Consider the following 18561-nt stretch of genomic DNA (forward strand, 5'->3'; position numbering starts at 1 on the left):
TTCTTCTGTGTGAGCCACCACCACAGCATGGCTACTGACAGACAAGAGGACAAAAAGTGTTGTGTCCACAGGAAGGGAACCTGGGCCACTGAAGCAGAGCGTGTAGAACTTTAACCACTAGGCTATCATGGCTGGCTCTGTGTGGCTTGGATTTTCATCTCTTTGATTAACATAGTAAGCTTTCATTTCCATGTTTTCTGGAAAAAGTCTTGGGAAGAATGCAGCACAGGTGGGCAGCTGGCCCAAGGGAAAATTGACAGGTAGCTTAGTTCACCTCTAATTCCTGAGCCTCCTTCTGAGGCCCACTTATGCCTGTCTTTCCCCCTCTCTGTGCCTGCTTCCCACTCCCATCCCATCCACTGCTCAGGGTCCCTTCCCAGGCTTAGATTGTGCCCGGCAGGCCTCCCTTCCCGCTTCTTCTCCTAGAGTTCATTGTTTCCCTCAGGCATCCCCAGCGCTCAGCCTGCCAGCTGCTATTCATGACTTATCATGGTTTTCAGTGTATTTTCATTATGTCATTTCATTTGGTCCCTTCAAGATTCTCATGTGGCAGAGAAGACAGCTGTTATATTCCCCATTTAAGAAAAGAGCTAACTGAGGCTCATTGGGTTGAATCACCATGCAACTGGTGTTAGGCTGGGCATACATCCAGTTCTCCTTCTCTAGATGCTGCGCTCTGCCCGGTACTATGTGAATTTCCACCTTGCTGTTGGTTCCATTGCTTCCTTCTGCTTCTAATCATGCCGTTGTGTTGACAAAGTCTTATCCCTCCAAGGAACTTTGTTAATGGATGCGTACTTTTTGGAGTTTCAGAGAAAGAGAGTGGCTCATGTCCAGCACTTTAATAGACCAATGGGATAGACGTTTTTCAGATTGATCTTTCAGTTGTTTACCTGATACACATTTTTCCCTCTGTCCAGAAGGCCATTTCTTGAGTCAAAAAACTGAGCACATTTAAAAGGTAATAAATTAAAATCATAGAGGCAAAGGGATGAGCAGGTAGAGAGAAGAGGAGGGAGAGAGTTGGGGAAAAGACTCAATATGTCACATACCTAGGACATGCAAATGCTGACGTAGATATTAAACAAGAAGCACTAGGGGTAATTGAGTGTATACAGTGCCGGACTCATGCCTTATCCTCATAAAACTGTTTACGTCTGATACTATAGTTGTCATTCTCCTTTTACATTTGACAACATTGAGACACAGAGAGGTGAAGGAGCTTCCCCAAGATCACACACCTGATACATGGTGGAGTCAAGCTTGAATGAAGGTCTGCTCACCCCCATCCCAACCCCATGCTTCACTAGACTGTGTGTCATGGGGCTCGGGGAGCCTTGAATCTCTTCATCTCACCACACGGGAGGGCTGTGTCATATGCAGATCTTTCTAGAAAATACCTTCTCTTGATAACATGGTCTCAGGTGCTAATAACAGTTGAAGAGAAATTATTTCTCTGATACCATTTCTTTGATCCCTAAGTAGAATCTATTTTAACTAATTTAGAAACATGAGAGAAGGCAAAATGTGAAGGCGGAGAACAAACTTGTAATATATCATGTTAGAAATGCATATTTTATTCAGGTTTTTCCTGAGCTGGATTTAAAACAAAAAAAATCAAATAAATAAGTGCCAAATCTGTTGACTAAGCTTGATTAAAGTTTAGGACTGAAAGCATCCTTACAGCTTGAACATTTTACATTTCACATTCCAAAGTTCACTGGGGAAGTGTTAAGCGCAGTGGATAATGTTTCTTCTGCACATGCCAGCAGTATTTTTGAAAGTTTATAAACTGGCCGGGAAGCATTTGCTGCTGAAATTTGGCCCATGATGATTTCCCTCCAATCCATTGATTTGTTCCAAATTACTTGGATGTTGAATTTTAGAGAGAAGAGGGAGCCACACAAAATATTTTTAGGAATAACCATTGGCCCGTAGGCAAGTCTTACTTAAAATCCTTCTAACTGAAGGTGTTTCCCAGTTCCTTAGGAAGATGGTATGGAGGAGAAAGTGGGTCTGAAGCAAGGGAAGGTCAAATTGTTTCTCAGGACTCTGATTCCTTCTTGATCATAATTCACTCTTCTTGCTGCATTGCTCATGTGGGAGGCTGAGCCGCTAACTCCTTAGGAGGGGCAAAATCCACGTATGGCATTGGAACCTACGATTTTCATAAACAATTAGAAATAAGGTAACATAAAGGGGCCAGCCTATCATCATTTTACTGAACTTCTTGACCTGATCAAGTAATCATGACATTTAGGGCTGGCCATGTGGCAAAATGGTTAAAGTTCCATGTGCTCCACTTTGGTGGCCTGCGTTCATGGGTTTAGATTCCAGGTGCGGACCTACTCCACTCATCAGCCATGCTGTGGAGGAATCCCACATATAAAGGAGAGGAAGATTGATGCAGATGTTAGCGCAGGGCTAATCTTCCTGAAGCAAAAAAAAAAAAAAAAAAAAAGAGGAGGATTGGCAATGGATGTTAGCTCAGGGTGAATCTTCCTCGCACACACACAAAAAAGTAATCATGACGTTTTAGAGCTGTCAGGAACCTTCAAGAAAGGCCTAGTGAATGCTATGGCAGTATTTCTCAGCCTGGGAGCCAAAGACTGTGGCCAGGATCATCTCTGGGACTTGTAGAACATGCTGGCTCCTTGGTCCTACTCCAGGCAGCTGAGCTAGACTCTCCAGGGGTGGGACCTGAGAGTCTGTCTTTACCATAAGCTTTCTGGGTGATTCTATGCTGAGGAAGTATAAGAGCTGGTCCTCTAGTGAATCTAGTCTCCCTGTTTTTATCTATGTGACTTCCTCTTAAATTCTTTGGCCTCATCTTAGCATCTCCTGGGACTTATTGCTCTCACCCCTCTGCCCTGAAAGCCCTTGTTCCACAGTGTCTCTTTGTAGTAGTATTACTTGTGGCATGTCAGTCTCCCTCCTGTGGGGTCAGGACCTGTGCCCCTCATCTTGTGTCCCCAGCACCTGGCACAGTGCCTGGTACATGGTGAAGTTCATTAAATATTTGCTGAATGAAGGAATACCTTCTTCGTAGCTGAGGGAACTCTTAGTTGACTTGCTGCAGTGATAAAGCCAGCACCAGAGCCCTGGGCCCCCGATGACCCTTCCCTAGCTTACTGTTTCTGCATTGCACTGCTGCTCACGGAGACTCATGTCATCACACAAGTGTTTGTCAGTCTGTTTACTGGTTTGAAATATATATATTTTTTTACTTCTCTGGATTGTGTTTGCATGATAAACTATAACTCTATTCTTCTGATAATGTTGCATCCAACAAAACACAGCATTTTAAAAAGAAGGGAAAAATAGACACACATATGTGGATACAGTGCTCATGAACACTGCCTGGCCCATTCCTTGGAATTCCAGAATTCCAGGTGCTCTGCCATTTATCAAGGCTGCACAAACGAAGGCTGAAGTCTTGACAAAAGAGGATTAAGAAGCATAATTCATCACACTTTGTAGTCCATAGTCCCCCAAACTTTTTATTCTTACAAATGGCCTTATTTCTTTTGTTCATGGAAAGACTAGAGGGTAAGGAAACTGCCTGGGCAGGCAATACCCAGGCGCGAGTGCCCAGGATGAGGGATGACGTTCTTGATCTCACTTTGTCCACGCTCTAATGGGAGGTCGTCTTAGCCCTGTTTGATAGATGAGGGACTGAGCTCATGAGCAGGTGCAAGCAGAGGCAATATTTGAACCTGGGCTTTCAAGCAGGCTGCATTAACTTCAGAACTTCTGAAGTGCACGCACAGATGATGTGATTACAGCTTCGCCAAAGCCCATGTCAAACATTCGAACGCTTTCCTCCCTACCCAGTTCTCAGCAGGTTCCACCCTCCAGCCTGGCTCTCCAGTTTGCATTTGATACCACTGTATAGAGACTTTCTCATCCTCTCAGACCCGATCCTCAAGAACACCCCGTTGACACTGTCAAAGGGTCAACTCTACTACTAGCTTTTTTCCTGAAGAAGGAGAAGGCATCATTTTTGTTTGATTTGTGGAATTGCTTTCCAAGATCCTAGAAGAGAAGTATGGAAGAGAAAAGCGCTTAGCAGTCAAGGTTATACAGTTGGTTTCCCGTAGTGGGTCCACCCTGGCACAGCTTCTGCTATGTGGTCATGAGGGTGCCATGCTGAAAGACCATGAAGGGTCATGATGGGCACCATGCTCAAGGCTCTGGGTCAATCCCCACTGTCGCTGAGGGGCTGGGCTCCAGGGCTCTCCCAGAGCTGACTGTGATCACTGTCATCGGGGTCATGATGAGCACCAGGAGAGTACATGCTTGGCTGTAACTCTGGCACCAGAACCTCTCAGCTGTGCCAGGCTTTAGCTGCGCTGCCTGAAAGACTATCAATTGGGAGGTCATTGCTCATGGAAGATAGTCTCTGTTCTTCTGTAGCTACCCTTGTTCCCTTTCTCCGTGTCTGTGTCTTTCCTGAGGATGTTGCTCCACCTGCCTTTTCCTCTCTTCTTGTCTCTTCTCTTCTTTCTCCTCTCACTCCCACCACCCAGACTACAGGCTGGGTTGTTTCTTAAAAAATTCTTTAGCTAAACTATTATATTCTCTCTTCTTCATTAAAAAATATTAGACGAATAGAATATGGAGTTCCTAAAATTTAAGACAAATTGTTTTTGTCTTTCATTGCCCTGAATTTTAAAAAAGAAAAATTGTGGTCACTTATATGGGGGAGAAAATTTCTAAAAATGAATATTTTTAAATATAGGAGGGAAAAATGGTCTTTTGGCCTAGTTATAACATAGAATGTTAGTCCCTTTTTTCCTTACCTGAGTTTTGTCCTAAAGGGTTTCTTTAGGAGTACCCAAGTTATTTTAAGCTTTTGCAAAATCACCATAGAGGGCCTTTGTTTATTTAAATCTGTCAAAGGTGATTGTTATAAGTTTGCAAGATGACTGGTGTCTCCGTGGCATGAGAGTAGAGTCATATAGTCTTAGAACTGTAATCAGCTTTTACTGTGTAGGGACCCCTATGTACAAAGAGTAAATACATGAAAAGTTTTAAACACACACACACTCAGAACTATTTTAATTAAATGCTAAAGGTTTTCTGAATACATGTTTTAAAAAGTACTCTTTCTTTCTGGTTCCAACACAGTATCTTTTGAGGATAATTTCTGACTTCAGATTCCTTTTGTCAGACACCTCCTCTTTTTTTTTAATTTCTGCGACAAGAACATGGTTACCCTGAGTCTTCGTAATCACCATCTGATAGCCTTTTTCAATGTTCAAATTAAATGAAAAACAAATACTGCACACATTCAAACAGTGATAACAAATTGGGGTCAAATAGGCTTGTTTTGCCTTTTAAAAGGAAATTTTAGGGGCTGGCCCGGTGGCCGAGAGGTTAAGTTCATGTGCTCTGCTTCGGCAGCCCAGGGTTTCTCCCGCTCGGATCCTGGGTGCGGACATGGCACCACTTGTCAGGCCATGCTGAGGTGGCGTCCCACATAGCACAACCAGAGGCACTCACAACTAGAATATACAACTATGTAGTGGGTGCTTTGGGGAGAAGAAGAAGGAAGAAAAGAAGATTGGCAACAGGTGTTAGCTCAGGTGCCAATCTTTATGAAATTAAAAAAAATTTTAGCTTAAAATTTTTGATATTTCACGTTCTTATCATGAGTACTTAAATGATGGTGATCCTAAACCTTTCTTGGTCACTGGCCCCTCTGAAGATATGAGAAAAGTTGGGGATCTTCTCCCCAGGAAAGCACACATGTACAAACCCTCCACCCATTTTAGGGGCTTCACACGTCCCCCCAGCTGGCTGAGCATTGCTTTTGGAGATGGAATGAGGAGAGATAAGGCAGCATTCCTGCTCTTTTCCTCAATAAAAGAGATTATTTAAAAAAAAATAAATGCAGTGGTCTAAGTTCTATTTTATTTGGAAAAACTGCAGTTCAGGTTCCTAGTCCAAAAAAGAAAGCAACAATGATACCAACTGTGCAGTAGTGACAATGGATCTAAATTTGCAATGACTTTGCCCACCTACAGTCCACAGGGTCAAAGAAATGTATCTTTCAACACATGGAACCTTTGACCTTAGCTCCTTCTGCTTGGTTTTAGAAAAAATTCTCTTAACATTATGAGCGAAAGTTATGGGTCGATATTCCCTACTCATTTTCAAAGAACTTTAGTTGAAAAGTTGCTTAGTTAAAAAGTTTCCATTGTTGATTTATTATACAAGAAAAGAGATTTGCCTGACAAATCAGTGGAACAAATTCAGAAGGATGGCCATGGGTGTTTTATTAGTATTATTTATTTCCCAAAATCTTGGATGAAAAATATTTGAATATTTACTCAATAGAGTAGAAAGAAAGAAACATTTCCTTGTTGCCCAAGGTGAATGGAAGGAGTTGTTTAGATTCAAAAGTCAAGTGCAAGAATTCTGCCAATAGGGCAAGGCTTCATGCTTGCTTCTATAATTGTGTTTAGAAAGTCATCTCGTGATCAAATATTAATTTGTGAAGGGGCTTGTCTGGCAGGGAAGTAGAGCTTTTTATGAGTTAGAGGAATTTACATTAGATTGTTGGGGCTGTTTTTTGTTGGGTTAAATCTCAGCAAGATGTTGAGGCTGTGTTCCTTACCCTCTTTCTCCTTCATTGTCTTTTTTAGAGGAAAATAATTTTGACCTCCAGCTTTTATGCCCTTAGCCACAGACATTCCTCAGTTTCCAAACCAGCACACTCACAAGTATCATCCCTCATTCCACTCCACCTCCGGAAAGCAGTTCTGTGTGTTTAATGGAAGGGGAAAAGTTTCTTATGGAGTTAGGGATGCTAGGCATTTAACACGTGGAAGCATATTGTGTGCTTTTAAGGCCACATTTAGAGAATGGTTTCACTGTCTGCTACTAATGTTCAGTCCTTTGTTTTGGAAAGTGGTTAAAGCTCCATCTCCTTCCTCCTGCCCTGGTCTTCAGGTGGTAATCTAGATCTAGACAGAGTGAGCTAACAAGTTGCTGTTAGAGTGAATTTGTTCCCTAACCCATCCTGTGAATATCAATGCTAACAACAGTGTCTTGTGTTTTTTTTTTTCTTTCCTTTCCTTTCTTTCTTTCTTTCTTTTTTTTTAAATCAATGTGCTTTTTCCTGTGTGAATAATTGTATGTCTAGAAACAGCCATGGAGTGATTTTGCTGTTCTGAATGGGGGAAAGATTAATAGTGACATTTGGAAGGCAAGTATATTGTCAGATCTCAGATCATTTGCTATTGTGTCCTTTTTGCATGGCCGTGGCTGTATATTTTTCTTCTTCATGACTATCATGCATTCCACAGGAACGCAGTGATGGGGCTTCTTGCTAGGGCCGTCCAGCTCACACACGTGTGGCCTTTTTTTGATGTCTCCCGTTGTGAATCACTTCAAGCTGATTGCCCCAGGTTCCCCGTTGTCTTGTAAGAACGACGCTTGCACCGAGTCAGCATCCGGCAGTCCTTGCATGCATGCCTTTCTCTGCCTAAGCTCACGTACGCTCTCTGCCTCATGCCAGGAGGACTCTCCTCCCCTTTGATACCGGAGGCCATGTAATGGGCCCTCCCCCTTTCTCCATTAACAGGGATCTATTTTCCTCTAGGATTTGCATGCAGCCACAGTTAACCCGGACCCCAGCTTAAAAGAGTTTGAAGGAGCAACACTACGTTATGCATCTTTGAAACTCAGGTAGGGCATTGGAAGGACCTGCCATAATGTGTGGCTTTGTGCAGCTGGAGTTGGCAATAGAATTCTAAGTCCAATTTTCTGTTTTTCTTCCTAGAAGTGCCCCACATGCTGATGATGACGATTCTTGTAGTATCAACAGTGACCCAGAAGCCAAGGTTTGTAAGAAACGTGCTTTCAGCCACCAGCTTATATTCTTGCATCAGTCGTGACTTTGGATAATGGCCCAGTTTTGATAAACCGTCAACCCAGGGGCACTTAATAAGTAGTTCTCCCTCCATCCTCTCTCTTTCCTAATCTCCTGACACTTAAAGTAAATCCCTAGGCCAAGTTAGGTTTGGGAGGATTTCTGTGTTCATCAAGACCCTGCCTGTATCCACTACGTCAATTCTTTGCACGATGTGATAAGTTAAAATTATTGTTTGAATGGCTGAGCTTCAGAAGCCTTTGGAGATAAAGCAGGCTCTGCTTTGCAATGCAGTGGGAGGGGTGGTTGAACAGGTGGTGTGGGACCTTCCCGCCTACCTCCTCCCGTGTAGCCTCACCCCTGTGCAAGGTGCCATCCCTGTCATAAACACAGGCGTGTTTTATGATGGAAAGTGAGAGGGAACTTTTGCTTCTGGACTTTTGTTGGAGTACCAGCAGGGCCAGCGTTAAGGGCAGGTGGCCAGTGCAGTTAGACAGCGTCTTATGCTGAGAATCAGGGCCCCTTTCAAGGGGTTTTAATGCTGTACGATTGCCGTCTTGAAATTCGTAATGATTTTATCTTTGAGTTTGTGTTTTATAAGAGAAGTCCATTGAGGCAATGGAGCGTGCACTCCGGGGTTGGAGCCTTGGCTCTTACACAGTCCAGTTACCTCCCTACCTCTCTGGGTGGTTCTTGACTGCCTGTTCCCCTGCTCCTTGGCACCCCGGGTCCTGCCAGACCTCCCCATCCCTGCCCCCACCCAGCAATTACTACTGCCTTCCTCCTCAGTAGGGGCCTAGGTGTGAGCATCAGGAGAGTTGGCATGGAGCACACAATCTCCATGGCATCTCCAGAAGGGGCTAAGCAGTGGCCTACCCAGCCTAGGCTGTGACAGTGCCTGGTATATTCAGTGGTGACGTAGTAAGGGTGGGGCCCTGCCTACTCCCAATCTAGGTACCTAATGTGTTCTGGCATAGATGTTGCAATGCACTTGAGAGTCACCCGTCTGCTCTGGATTGGGGTAGTGGGTCCCTGGGGAAGAAGGATTCCTGGCTCAATTTCCCCAGCCCCGGTCAGGGTGTGGTACATTGGTCCGGCAGCTGGTGGGAGGGGGAGCCCAGAAGCTGATGGTCTGTGGGGGTGGGCAGAGCCCCTGGGCGCCTGTGATGGTCGGCACTCACCCTGCTAGTATCCTCGTGTCCGAGGGAGCATGACATTAAATAGCAACTGAAAAACAGCGTAACTGGTCAAGAGACAGAATGCAGAAGAAGGAAAAAGCTTCGTGTCTTAGTACTTTTTAAATTTTTTCCTACTTTTTGAACAAGGGGCCCTGCATTTTTATTTTGCACATTTCATTTTCATTTGCAAATTATGTAGCTGGTCCTAGATACTTTTTCTGAATCCCAAAGTAGATCTGTGTCTATGAATAAAACAGCAAATAGGTTCCTTAAAGTGGGGGAACAACATGCGGGTTCAAAACCTTGACTGCTTTGCCAGAAACTGCCATATTGGCATTGGTTCTGTAAGAATTTCAGGGCTCACACTGGAAATCTCCGCTGCTCCTAGACTACTGAGTTTCATGCTAAGCACAGCGCGTGATCGGATGAAGGCCACTCTAGAGCCAGCAGTGTTCTGAACAGGTCCTTGGGCTCCTGGTAACATGCTGGGCTTTAAAGATAAATTTTATGGTGAGGAAAGGATGCAGGAAAACAGGAAGGTGGGCTGTGAATAATTTGCTCTGCCATCAGGTGTTTTACAAGGGCTCTCAGCAAAGGCTGGAGGAGGAGGGGCGAGCAGCAGCAGCATCTCTGGCCACCGTCAGGGCTGGGGCAGTGATGTCAGTAAAGCCACCTGGTGAAGTTGACAGGAGTGGGCAGGGAAGGTGACGCGTGGAATAGAGATTGAATTGGTAATAGGAATAGAAGGCCTGGTGGAAATATTACCTGAGTCAGTGCTTTCTTTTTTTCCCCATCCCAGTTGTATTGCTTACTGAATTCTTTGTCTGCCCCCTTTCTATTGCCAGCGTGTCTGTTCCAACACCTATTATGAATTTGTTCGTGTTAATAAGGATGCTCAGCTTTGTCGTAAGTTACCGAAGTTGTACTGAGTTCTAAACAAAAAAGTACTTGTGTTGTATTATTTTAAATCCTACTTTGTTCCACAAAAGATCTGAGAAGACATATAAGAACGGACGCTTTCTTAAAAAGGCTCAGAAAATATAAGGGAATAGGCAGGTGCATCTGTCTGTATTGGGACAGTAGACGGAGTTAGGACAGATCAGACTGGGGAGAAGGGAAAAACATGGCTGTGGAAAGCATAGGTCTCTGCATAGTTAGGAAAATTGACCTTTAGGTTCATTTTTGTGCTTCCTGGTGATTCTTTACATGGAGGATTCTTAGGGTGAATGGCATGAATCTCTAAGGGCAACTCAGAATCTTGAAAGGATTTTTGCAAACTTCATGCTTCCAGCTGCCCCTGCCCCACCTGAGATTCTGAAGGTCCCCTGTGCTGTGGAAAGTCATCGTCACTCTTGAGGACCCCAAGCATGTTGGTAGGGGAAAAGGGTTTCAGAACTCTGCTTTGTGTGAATCACACTATGCATAAGGCAAAAGCATTCCAGTTCCTTATGCTGTGTGATGGTTTTTCTAGTGCTTCATTATAAAATAATTGTAATAGTGAGTATTTATTGAATGCTAACTTTTTGCCAGGCATGGTCCTAAAGACTTTATTTCTGGTGACTCTCTTCCTCGCAAAAATTCAATGGGCTAAGTGTCATTATCTCCATATTGCAAATGTGGAAACTGAGACATCAAAAGGTTAACAGCCAGTAAATAGTAGAGTCAGGATTTGATTCCAGGCTATTTGGCTCCAGAGCCCATGCTCACTAGAATGTCTAAAGAAAAGTCTGACTTGGAGCTTCATTTAGGAGCTACCATGGAATAATGTGATCAGAGTCCTCAACAGTATTCCAAATATATAATATATAGAAATTTGGATTTTGACAGTTGGTATTGCATAGCATTACTCATTGGAAGCGAAAGACAAACACCCCAGCAAAATTCATTTCAAGTAAATTGGTAGAGGATCATGACAGTGTGGACCAGCTTTCTGGTCCAACTTGAGGCAGAGATGAACTCTAGACTCTAGAAGTGGAATCGATGGGCTGCAGGTTTTTTCAGACCACCTCTTGGAGTTTCAACTAGGCTTATGATGAAAGTTGGGCCTAGGAGGGAACAGGGGGCTGGATTGGAGCTAAGCTGCGTTGCTGGGGATTGGCAGAGCTGTGCACTTTAGATACACCAGGCAGATGGCGGGTTGATGTCCCACTGAGGAAATCGAGGGGTCTCGTTGTCCTTCTCTGGATGCAGGGTCCTTCCACCCACTAATGGAAGTGGACCCAGGAAACCCTGTGGGGAAGGCCAAGACAATCTTTCAGAATTTCAACTGTTTCAAAATCCAACAGCCCTAAATGAATTATTTTTTACAAATTTTGAAGATGTCAGTGAGTTGAGAAGTGACTTTAATGAAGCCCCTTTGGGGAAGCTCTCCATCACCACCGCCTTCTGTCCTCTCCTATCCGCCCTCTTAGTCACTCCTCACCCTTCACTGCTGCCTCAGGCGCCTAAGAATGGAGAAGTGGCAAGATCTGGGTTTCCCAGATGTTCAGGCTCCTTGGTAGAAGTAAGTTACCTCCTTAGATAACCTTTTCCATTCTTTCAGTCTGCCAAGGACAGGAAACCTAGCACCTCCAAAACAGACAGAAAGTATCCTTTCTTTAGAAAAAAATATTTAATTTCATGTATGATAGAATTTTAAATATAGTCCCTGAGGAATGATTGCTAAAAAGATTATCGAAAATGTCTTTCTTATGCCCTAAGTGAAATTTACATGCTGAAAAAATAAAGATCATTTTTAGACTATTAGGATTTGGATATTTTGAAACCCTCTCCAGCCGCTGAGTGTGGGCATCTTGATAATCAGTTGCTCAGTGAAACCTCTAAATAGCAATGGCAGTGTAAGATGACCACACACACACATCCACTCTCTCTCCCGCGCCAAAAAAAGCAAAAGTATTTTTATAACTATGAAAATGTTTTTTGAGCCTACCTAATTTTTTATACAAAAAATATTTTTTGTCATTGATAGCAATATGTGCATGAGTGTGTGTATAATTCTGAGCTCCTTAACTTTATATTTTAAAATAATTGTAAATTTATAGAAGAGCCATAAAGATTGAATTCTCATATACCCTTCACCTAGCTTTCCCTAATAAAAATGTCTTCATAATCATGGTACAATGATCAAAACTAAGAAATTAATGTTGAAACCTTATTATTAACTAAACTAGAGGGTTTATTCACATTTTCCCATTTTTTCCACTAATGTTCTTTTTCTGTTCCAGGATCCAATTTGGATATACATCACATGTACTGAGCTCTTTAAAAATTATTTCACAGGGGCCAGCCCAGTGGCATAGTGGTTAAGTTCGCACACTCCACTTTGGTGGCCTGGGGTTTCACAGGTTTGGATCCTGGGCGCAGACCTAGCATCGCTCATCAAGCCAGGCTGTGGCAGCATCCCACATACAAGATGGAGGAAGACTACCACAGATGTTGGCTCAGTGACAGACTTCCTCAGCAAAAAGAGGAGGATTGGCAACAGATGTTAGCTCAGGGCCAGTCTTCCTCACACATACAAAAAACTATTTCACAGATTCCTTTCCATAATTCTCAGGTTTGTCATTCTTAATTCCATTATAATATTCCGTTGAATTAATAGCATCATAGACTGTCTAGGCACCCAGTAGTCACAAGAGCAATTTCCAGTACTACAGAGCAGGTAGCTACAACTGCGTATAAATAGCTTACTTTTTTTTCTTTTAAATTACTTCTTTGGTATAGGCTACTAAAACTGGTATTACCAGGTCAAAGGCTATCAGTTTATGGCTTCTGTCACTTATTGCAAAATTGCTTTTCAGAGAGGCGACAGCGGCGAGTAATTCCATCAGTAATATCCTGGGAGATGCCTCTTTTTCCACTGCTCACTGTTCTCTAGGCTTTGTCATTTTATTTATTCATCTTTGTTTTATTCCATGTTAGCTATTACCTCCTACTATAACATTTCTCCTTCTTATATTATCATCAAGACAGGGCGTTTCTTATAAAACTCTGGGTTTCTGTCCATTCTTGTCCATTTTTTCCTCTTATTTTCTGTGCATTTTTTTAATTAAAAATTTTATTTTGAGGTAATTTTAGATTTACTGAAAAGTCACAAAGATAGCACAGAAAAGTTCCCTTATAGCCTTCACCTGGCTTCCCCTGATCTTACCTAAACCTGGTACATGTGTCAAAACTAAGAAATTAACAGTGGTACAAAACTATTAACTAACACTTTATTCTGATTTTATCAGTTTTTCTTCTAGTGTCGTTTTTTTTGCTCCAGGATCTAATTCAAGATATCACGTTGTATTTAGTCCCTATGCATTTTTAAATTCAAAACTTTATTTGTTATTGTACTCTTAAATATTTTTCTCTCCTCATTTATTTCTCTATTTTGTGTCACTTTTCCATGTGAAAATGTTTTAAAATTTTCTGTCTTCAAACTTTTTGTAGATAATTGCCTCTCCTGCTTCATTTCTCAAGAAGGCGCTCCTTGCCATATTCTGGGGGTCAAGTAGCTTCCGCTGCTAAATTCCTGTTATTTTGCAGCTGCCCCCTGTGCTCATCCTACGTACATACCTTAAAATCCTAACTTAGCCCTATAAAATTTTCCTTTCCTCATGGCACGTGGCATATTGCTGGCCAAATGCTTGATGAGAATGGTCAAAACTAAAATAAAAATCAATTATAATTGAATTGCAGAAAATTTAGTGGTTTGAAAAATGTGTACTAGTTCCTTAGAGTTCTTTCCTATCCTTTGTGTTGTTCTGCTCCGGCTTCTGTAAAGGAGGCGTTCTGCCTCCTAGTGGACAATATTGAAAATTACATCTTTAAAGAAATCGGCATTTCATTTGGAATCATTGAATTCCTTATGGCTGGAAGTGACATTCAAAATGATCTAATGGGCCTCCTTTACAGGTGAAAAAAGTGAATCCCAGGAAATTTGAGTAAATAACTTTCCTAGGGTCACACAATTGGTTAGTGGTGGAGATGGCATTCACAAGTGGGTGTCCAGGACCTCTGACCACCCTATCCTACTGTCTTCCCTCAGTGTATAACAAATCATTTTCAGGATATTTGTGAGGAGATGTTCTTATCACTGTGTTTAAAACATTTTTCTTTAAAATCCATAATAAAGGAACTGGGTGAGGAAGATTTTGTTGTCCAAGCGTTAAATTCTCTGGGTTTCAGCTTCTTCATCTGTACAATGAATGTGTCATCATCTCAGAAGTCACTTCTGGTCCTGAGAAATTTTGAGGTTCCAAATGAAATGGAGCAGTCCTTATGTATGGCATCTGGAGATGAAATAGTTCGGTCTGATCTCTCTCCGTGTCTGGGGAAGGAAAGAAAGTGCTGTGAGCCGGGGCTGGAGGCGGGAGCTGGCTCCCTGTTCTCAGCACACGCTCCACCTGGGCTCTGCACCGTGCTAGGCACTTACATGCAATTTTCTTGCAAACACAAGGCATCATGGTGATTTTCCTCAGATGACAGATAAGAAACTGGTGCTTTGAGCAGGTTACATAATGGTGTTTTACACCAGTCAAGAACTGGTGGAACTGGGACTCCAACTCAGATGCAGTCAACTCCAAAACCCAAGAAAGTGTCATGCCCACGCGCTCCCAGTTACTGCTTCCCTGACCTTTGAGGTCACTTTGGCCGCCTGGGTGTTTTGGGTGGAGTTGGCAGAGATGTTGGAGGTAAGCATGGTGTGGGAGCTGGAGGGTCATTGCTTGAGGACAGACCCCCCCCCCCCTTGCTTTTCACTGTCCCCCCAGACTCACAAGGTCCAATCTAAGGCTTTCAAACTTCCTGCACATGTTGGCAAATCCCATTGTTCTGGGGCGGGACCAAGGATGGCAGTTCTGTCAAGCTCTCAGGTGATGCTGATGCTGCTGGTCTGCACAAAACACTTTGAGTAGCAAGAGTAAAAAGTTTGCAACCTGATAAATAAGGTATCCTTTTGTGCATCTTCTGCAGGGAGGTCGACATAGTCTTTCTACCTTCCAGTTCTGTATGGCCCTTTGCAACCAGCTCTCAGCTGCTCGGGGATTTTTTCTCCAGGCCCTGGTTTTTGTGAAAGCTTTGTTTGTCTTCTTATCCTTTTGTTACAACCTGCCCCAGATGGGGAGAAAAGGAAGGAGATGATACAAATCAGTTGGTTAGTCGGTTTGGTGGAGGAACTTCCTGAAATGAATGGTGAGTGAACCTGAGGCTCTAAGATTCATCTGTACGCTTTATTTATCTGTGCCTTCCCTTGGTTCCTATTAGCATAGATTTTCATGAAGTAATTATATTAGCGGCTACTGACTCTATTAGCACTAATAGATAAACAGGAAGGGGTAGGGAGTATCTTTTCTCATTCAGATTTATTTCTGGTCTGTGTAGCAAATTCATTATCATTACTTAGCATTTATATGGGATTTTATGTCTGCGTGTCGTTCATATAATTGACTTTTGTCTGTGTGGCACGGGTTTTTTCTTTCAGAAATTCTGATCTGTGTGAGAAGTTTGGATTTGATTTCTGCTGTTGATTCAGTAATTGAGTCAAAAACATGTATTGAATGCTTAATGCTCAAGGAGAGGCTGTAAGTTGTGGTTAAGAGCATGGACTCTGGACTCAGGCTGCCTGGGTTCAAAGCCAGGTTTTGCTGCTTACTAGCTGGGTGACCTTGGGCAAATTACTTAGCCTGTCTGTACCTCAGTTTCCTCATCTGTAGAGTGAGAATAATAATAGCACCTGACTCTCAAGGCTCTATGGTCAACGTTAAGTGAGTTGATATGTTATAGACCTAAGGTATGTGTCAAGTGCTTGGAAGCATCCCTGGCACATCATAAGCCTTCTTTGGGCACCAGCCATGATTACTGTTCCTCTTACATAGAGGAATAGACAATGCCTTCAAGGGGCAGACAGCAAACAGGCCAATTCAATGTGATTTCCCAGAAGGAGATGCTGCCTAACCTAGAGTGTCCTTGCATCGCAACAGGATTTAGTGATTCTCCCCCAAAATGTAAATGTAAGTACAGGAGATTTTAAAATAATTTTGTGTGTAAATTTGTGTTCATTTTCAGCAAAAGCTTTTGGGAACAGATCTATTAAGGTGAGGTTTTTCCCTGTTTGTCCAATACTGCAGATAACATTGTTTCTGTTATCTATGCCTGTGATCTATGTAACAAACTACGCCAAAACTTGGTAGCTTAAAACCACCGTTTGTTTTGCTCATTATTTTGTGGGTTCAGGAATTTGGGAAGGGTTCGGGGTGCAGTTGCTTTCTGATCCACATGGGGGCAGCTGGCACAGGCGGGACTGGATGATCCACTTCCAAGATGGCTTCTTCCCTCACGTGCCAGGTGGCTCAGTGCTCTTGGGCATTCTCTCTCTTCACGTGGCATCTCGTCCATCAAGGCCTCTCCATGTGGCTTGAGCTTCTCACAGTGGTGGTCTCTGGGTAGGCCAGTATATTTCTTATGTGGTGTCTGGCTTCCAAGAAGCAGGAAGCTGAAGCTACCAGGTGAGGTAAGAACGTTCCTGGAAATGGCAGCCTGTCATTTCCATCACATTCCATTGATCAGAGCAGTCACAGCCCGGATCCAAGGGTGGAGAAATGGACTCCACCTCTTGAGCAAGAGTGGCAAGGTCACACTGCAGAGAGCAGGTAGGATGGGAAGCTTTTTTGCTTCTATCTTTGGGACATACATCTGCGACAAATGTGATTCCCACATTTCAGTCATTCATTGAAAATTCCCCTAGTGAAGGGCATGATTGTCAACACAATTGATAATCAAGAAATCAAGGCACAGAGCCAATGACAAACATACCAAGTCCTACCAGAACAAGATTCATTGTCTCATGCGTGGCTTTTAGGTGAACATTAACAGAGAGAAGATAAGGACCATCTCATTCAAGCCTTAGGAGAAGTGGAAGGAGCAGAGAGAAGCAAAGTGATCTCCCCAAGAATGCATCATTTGTCCTCACGGAAGAGCAGAACTCAAAGCTGGGCTTCCCCACCATAGTCCAGTGTGGTTTTCCACTGAGCAGAGCTGACACTCACTGCCTCTTGGACACTAAAGCCATTGGCTTTGGATGATGCTCATTTTGTCTCCTAGCCCAGAGGACAGCTTTTGTGTTTCTAAAACGGTTTTCTTCCCTTTGTTTGCCAACACGGCCAAGCATAATGCTGTGTTTCTGGCAGAACCACGGCTTCCATTCCCTTATTAACTTCTGGTCACTACACTTGCCTGAATGAGCAGTGAAGGAATTGGCAGCCATGTGAACCCCCGGGTTTTGAAGGGCCCTGTTGAAATGAGATGCATTGTTATCCAACTGTCGGCAGCTGCACCCTGTGGTGGGCAGATGCCTGGAAAAGCTAATTAAGGAAAGGCAGACTTCCCTCTTCCCCTGAAGGAATGTAGCAGGAAACGGGTGAGGCGATGGGCAGCGGCCAGGAGCAGTGGTGGAGATGGGCATCCTGAGAGTGCTGGAGCAGCAGGTGCATGAACCTTGCTCCGTGGGATCCTGGCAGAGAATTCTGGGCCATGGATTGTCAAAGATCTGAAGAGCCTCAGGCAGAAACAGCAGTGGTACATTCATCTAGCAGGGGAGTCCTCCAGGAAGGGCCAGCTGGTCAAGACCTGGGGGTCCTGAAGCTGGCATTCCAAGTCTACCTAGAAAATTGCCAAAAGATACCAGGCCTTGTTGTCTCAGGGCTGTTGCCTGAGAAATTAATGCCAGTATCAGCATTGAGGTAGTAATGCAGACACATCGTATTTTTTTGCAGTTAATAAAATTGGTACAGAAATGATGGTTCTTCCTATAGGACTGTTAGAATAATTCAGACACTAAGCCGTTTTAGCTAAGCCACACCATCCTCTCACTCCTACAACTCCTATTTAAAGTCTTATCAAAGTGTGAAGTCACAAAGATCAGAGCCTGAGTTCTTCCTCTGCTCCTGGGTCTGGTGCTTCTAAGGAAATCATTTTAGGAGGCAGGCTTTCATATTTGCAGTCTCTGAACTTACACCAAGAGTTACAGCTTTCAACAAGTGTCTGCAACCAATTCATCCATTCATTTGGTGTGTATTTACTCAACAGCTATTACAAGCAGAGTGGTATGAGATCCTTCAGACTGGGGAGGGGAACAAGAGAAAATAATACAGCAGGAAAATGGTAATGTCAGTTAAGAACGAGAATTACAATGTTACTGGAATTAAAGAAGGAAGAGAGAGCTTGCAGCTGGAATTTCAGCCGCTTCATATTGAAGGCAAAGTTTGAGACTGGTTCACTAAGCAATAACGCGTGAATAATTTTAATTGACAACCTAAGATGCCAGCCAATAGATGAATGGATAAAGAAGATGTGGTGTGTGTATATGTATATATACACACACACAATGGAATATTATTCAGCCACAAGGAAGAAGGAAGTCTTGTCATTTGTGACAGCATGGCTGGACCTTGAGGGCGTTATGCTAAATGAGAGAAGTCATTCAGAGAAAGACAAATACTGTATGATATCACTTATACATGG

General features: G+C 43.2%; 1 protein-coding gene across 8 annotated transcripts in view; it reads left to right on the forward strand.

Annotated features, from left to right (window-relative positions):
* Nucleotides 1-18561, forward strand: part of LOC124232924 (amyloid beta precursor protein binding family B member 2) — a 364177-nt gene that overhangs the window by 244480 nt on the left and 101136 nt on the right. For 6 of the 8 annotated variants that reach the window (XM_046649842.1, XM_046649839.1, XM_046649835.1 and 3 more), the window contains 3 exons: nucleotides 7151-7213; nucleotides 7610-7695; nucleotides 7790-7850. In XM_046649842.1, coding sequence (XP_046505798.1) covers nucleotides 7151-7213; nucleotides 7610-7695; nucleotides 7790-7850 — 210 coding nt within the window. The remainder of the gene's footprint in view (nucleotides 1-7150; nucleotides 7214-7609; nucleotides 7696-7789; nucleotides 7851-18561) is intronic. The other 2 variants (XM_046649840.1, XM_046649841.1) reach the window with 1 other exon arrangement.

The sequence above is a fragment of the Equus quagga genome, unplaced genomic scaffold, assembly GCF_021613505.1.
Source record: "Equus quagga isolate Etosha38 unplaced genomic scaffold, UCLA_HA_Equagga_1.0 146_RagTag, whole genome shotgun sequence".
NCBI classification, from domain to species: Eukaryota; Metazoa; Chordata; class Mammalia; order Perissodactyla; family Equidae; genus Equus; species Equus quagga.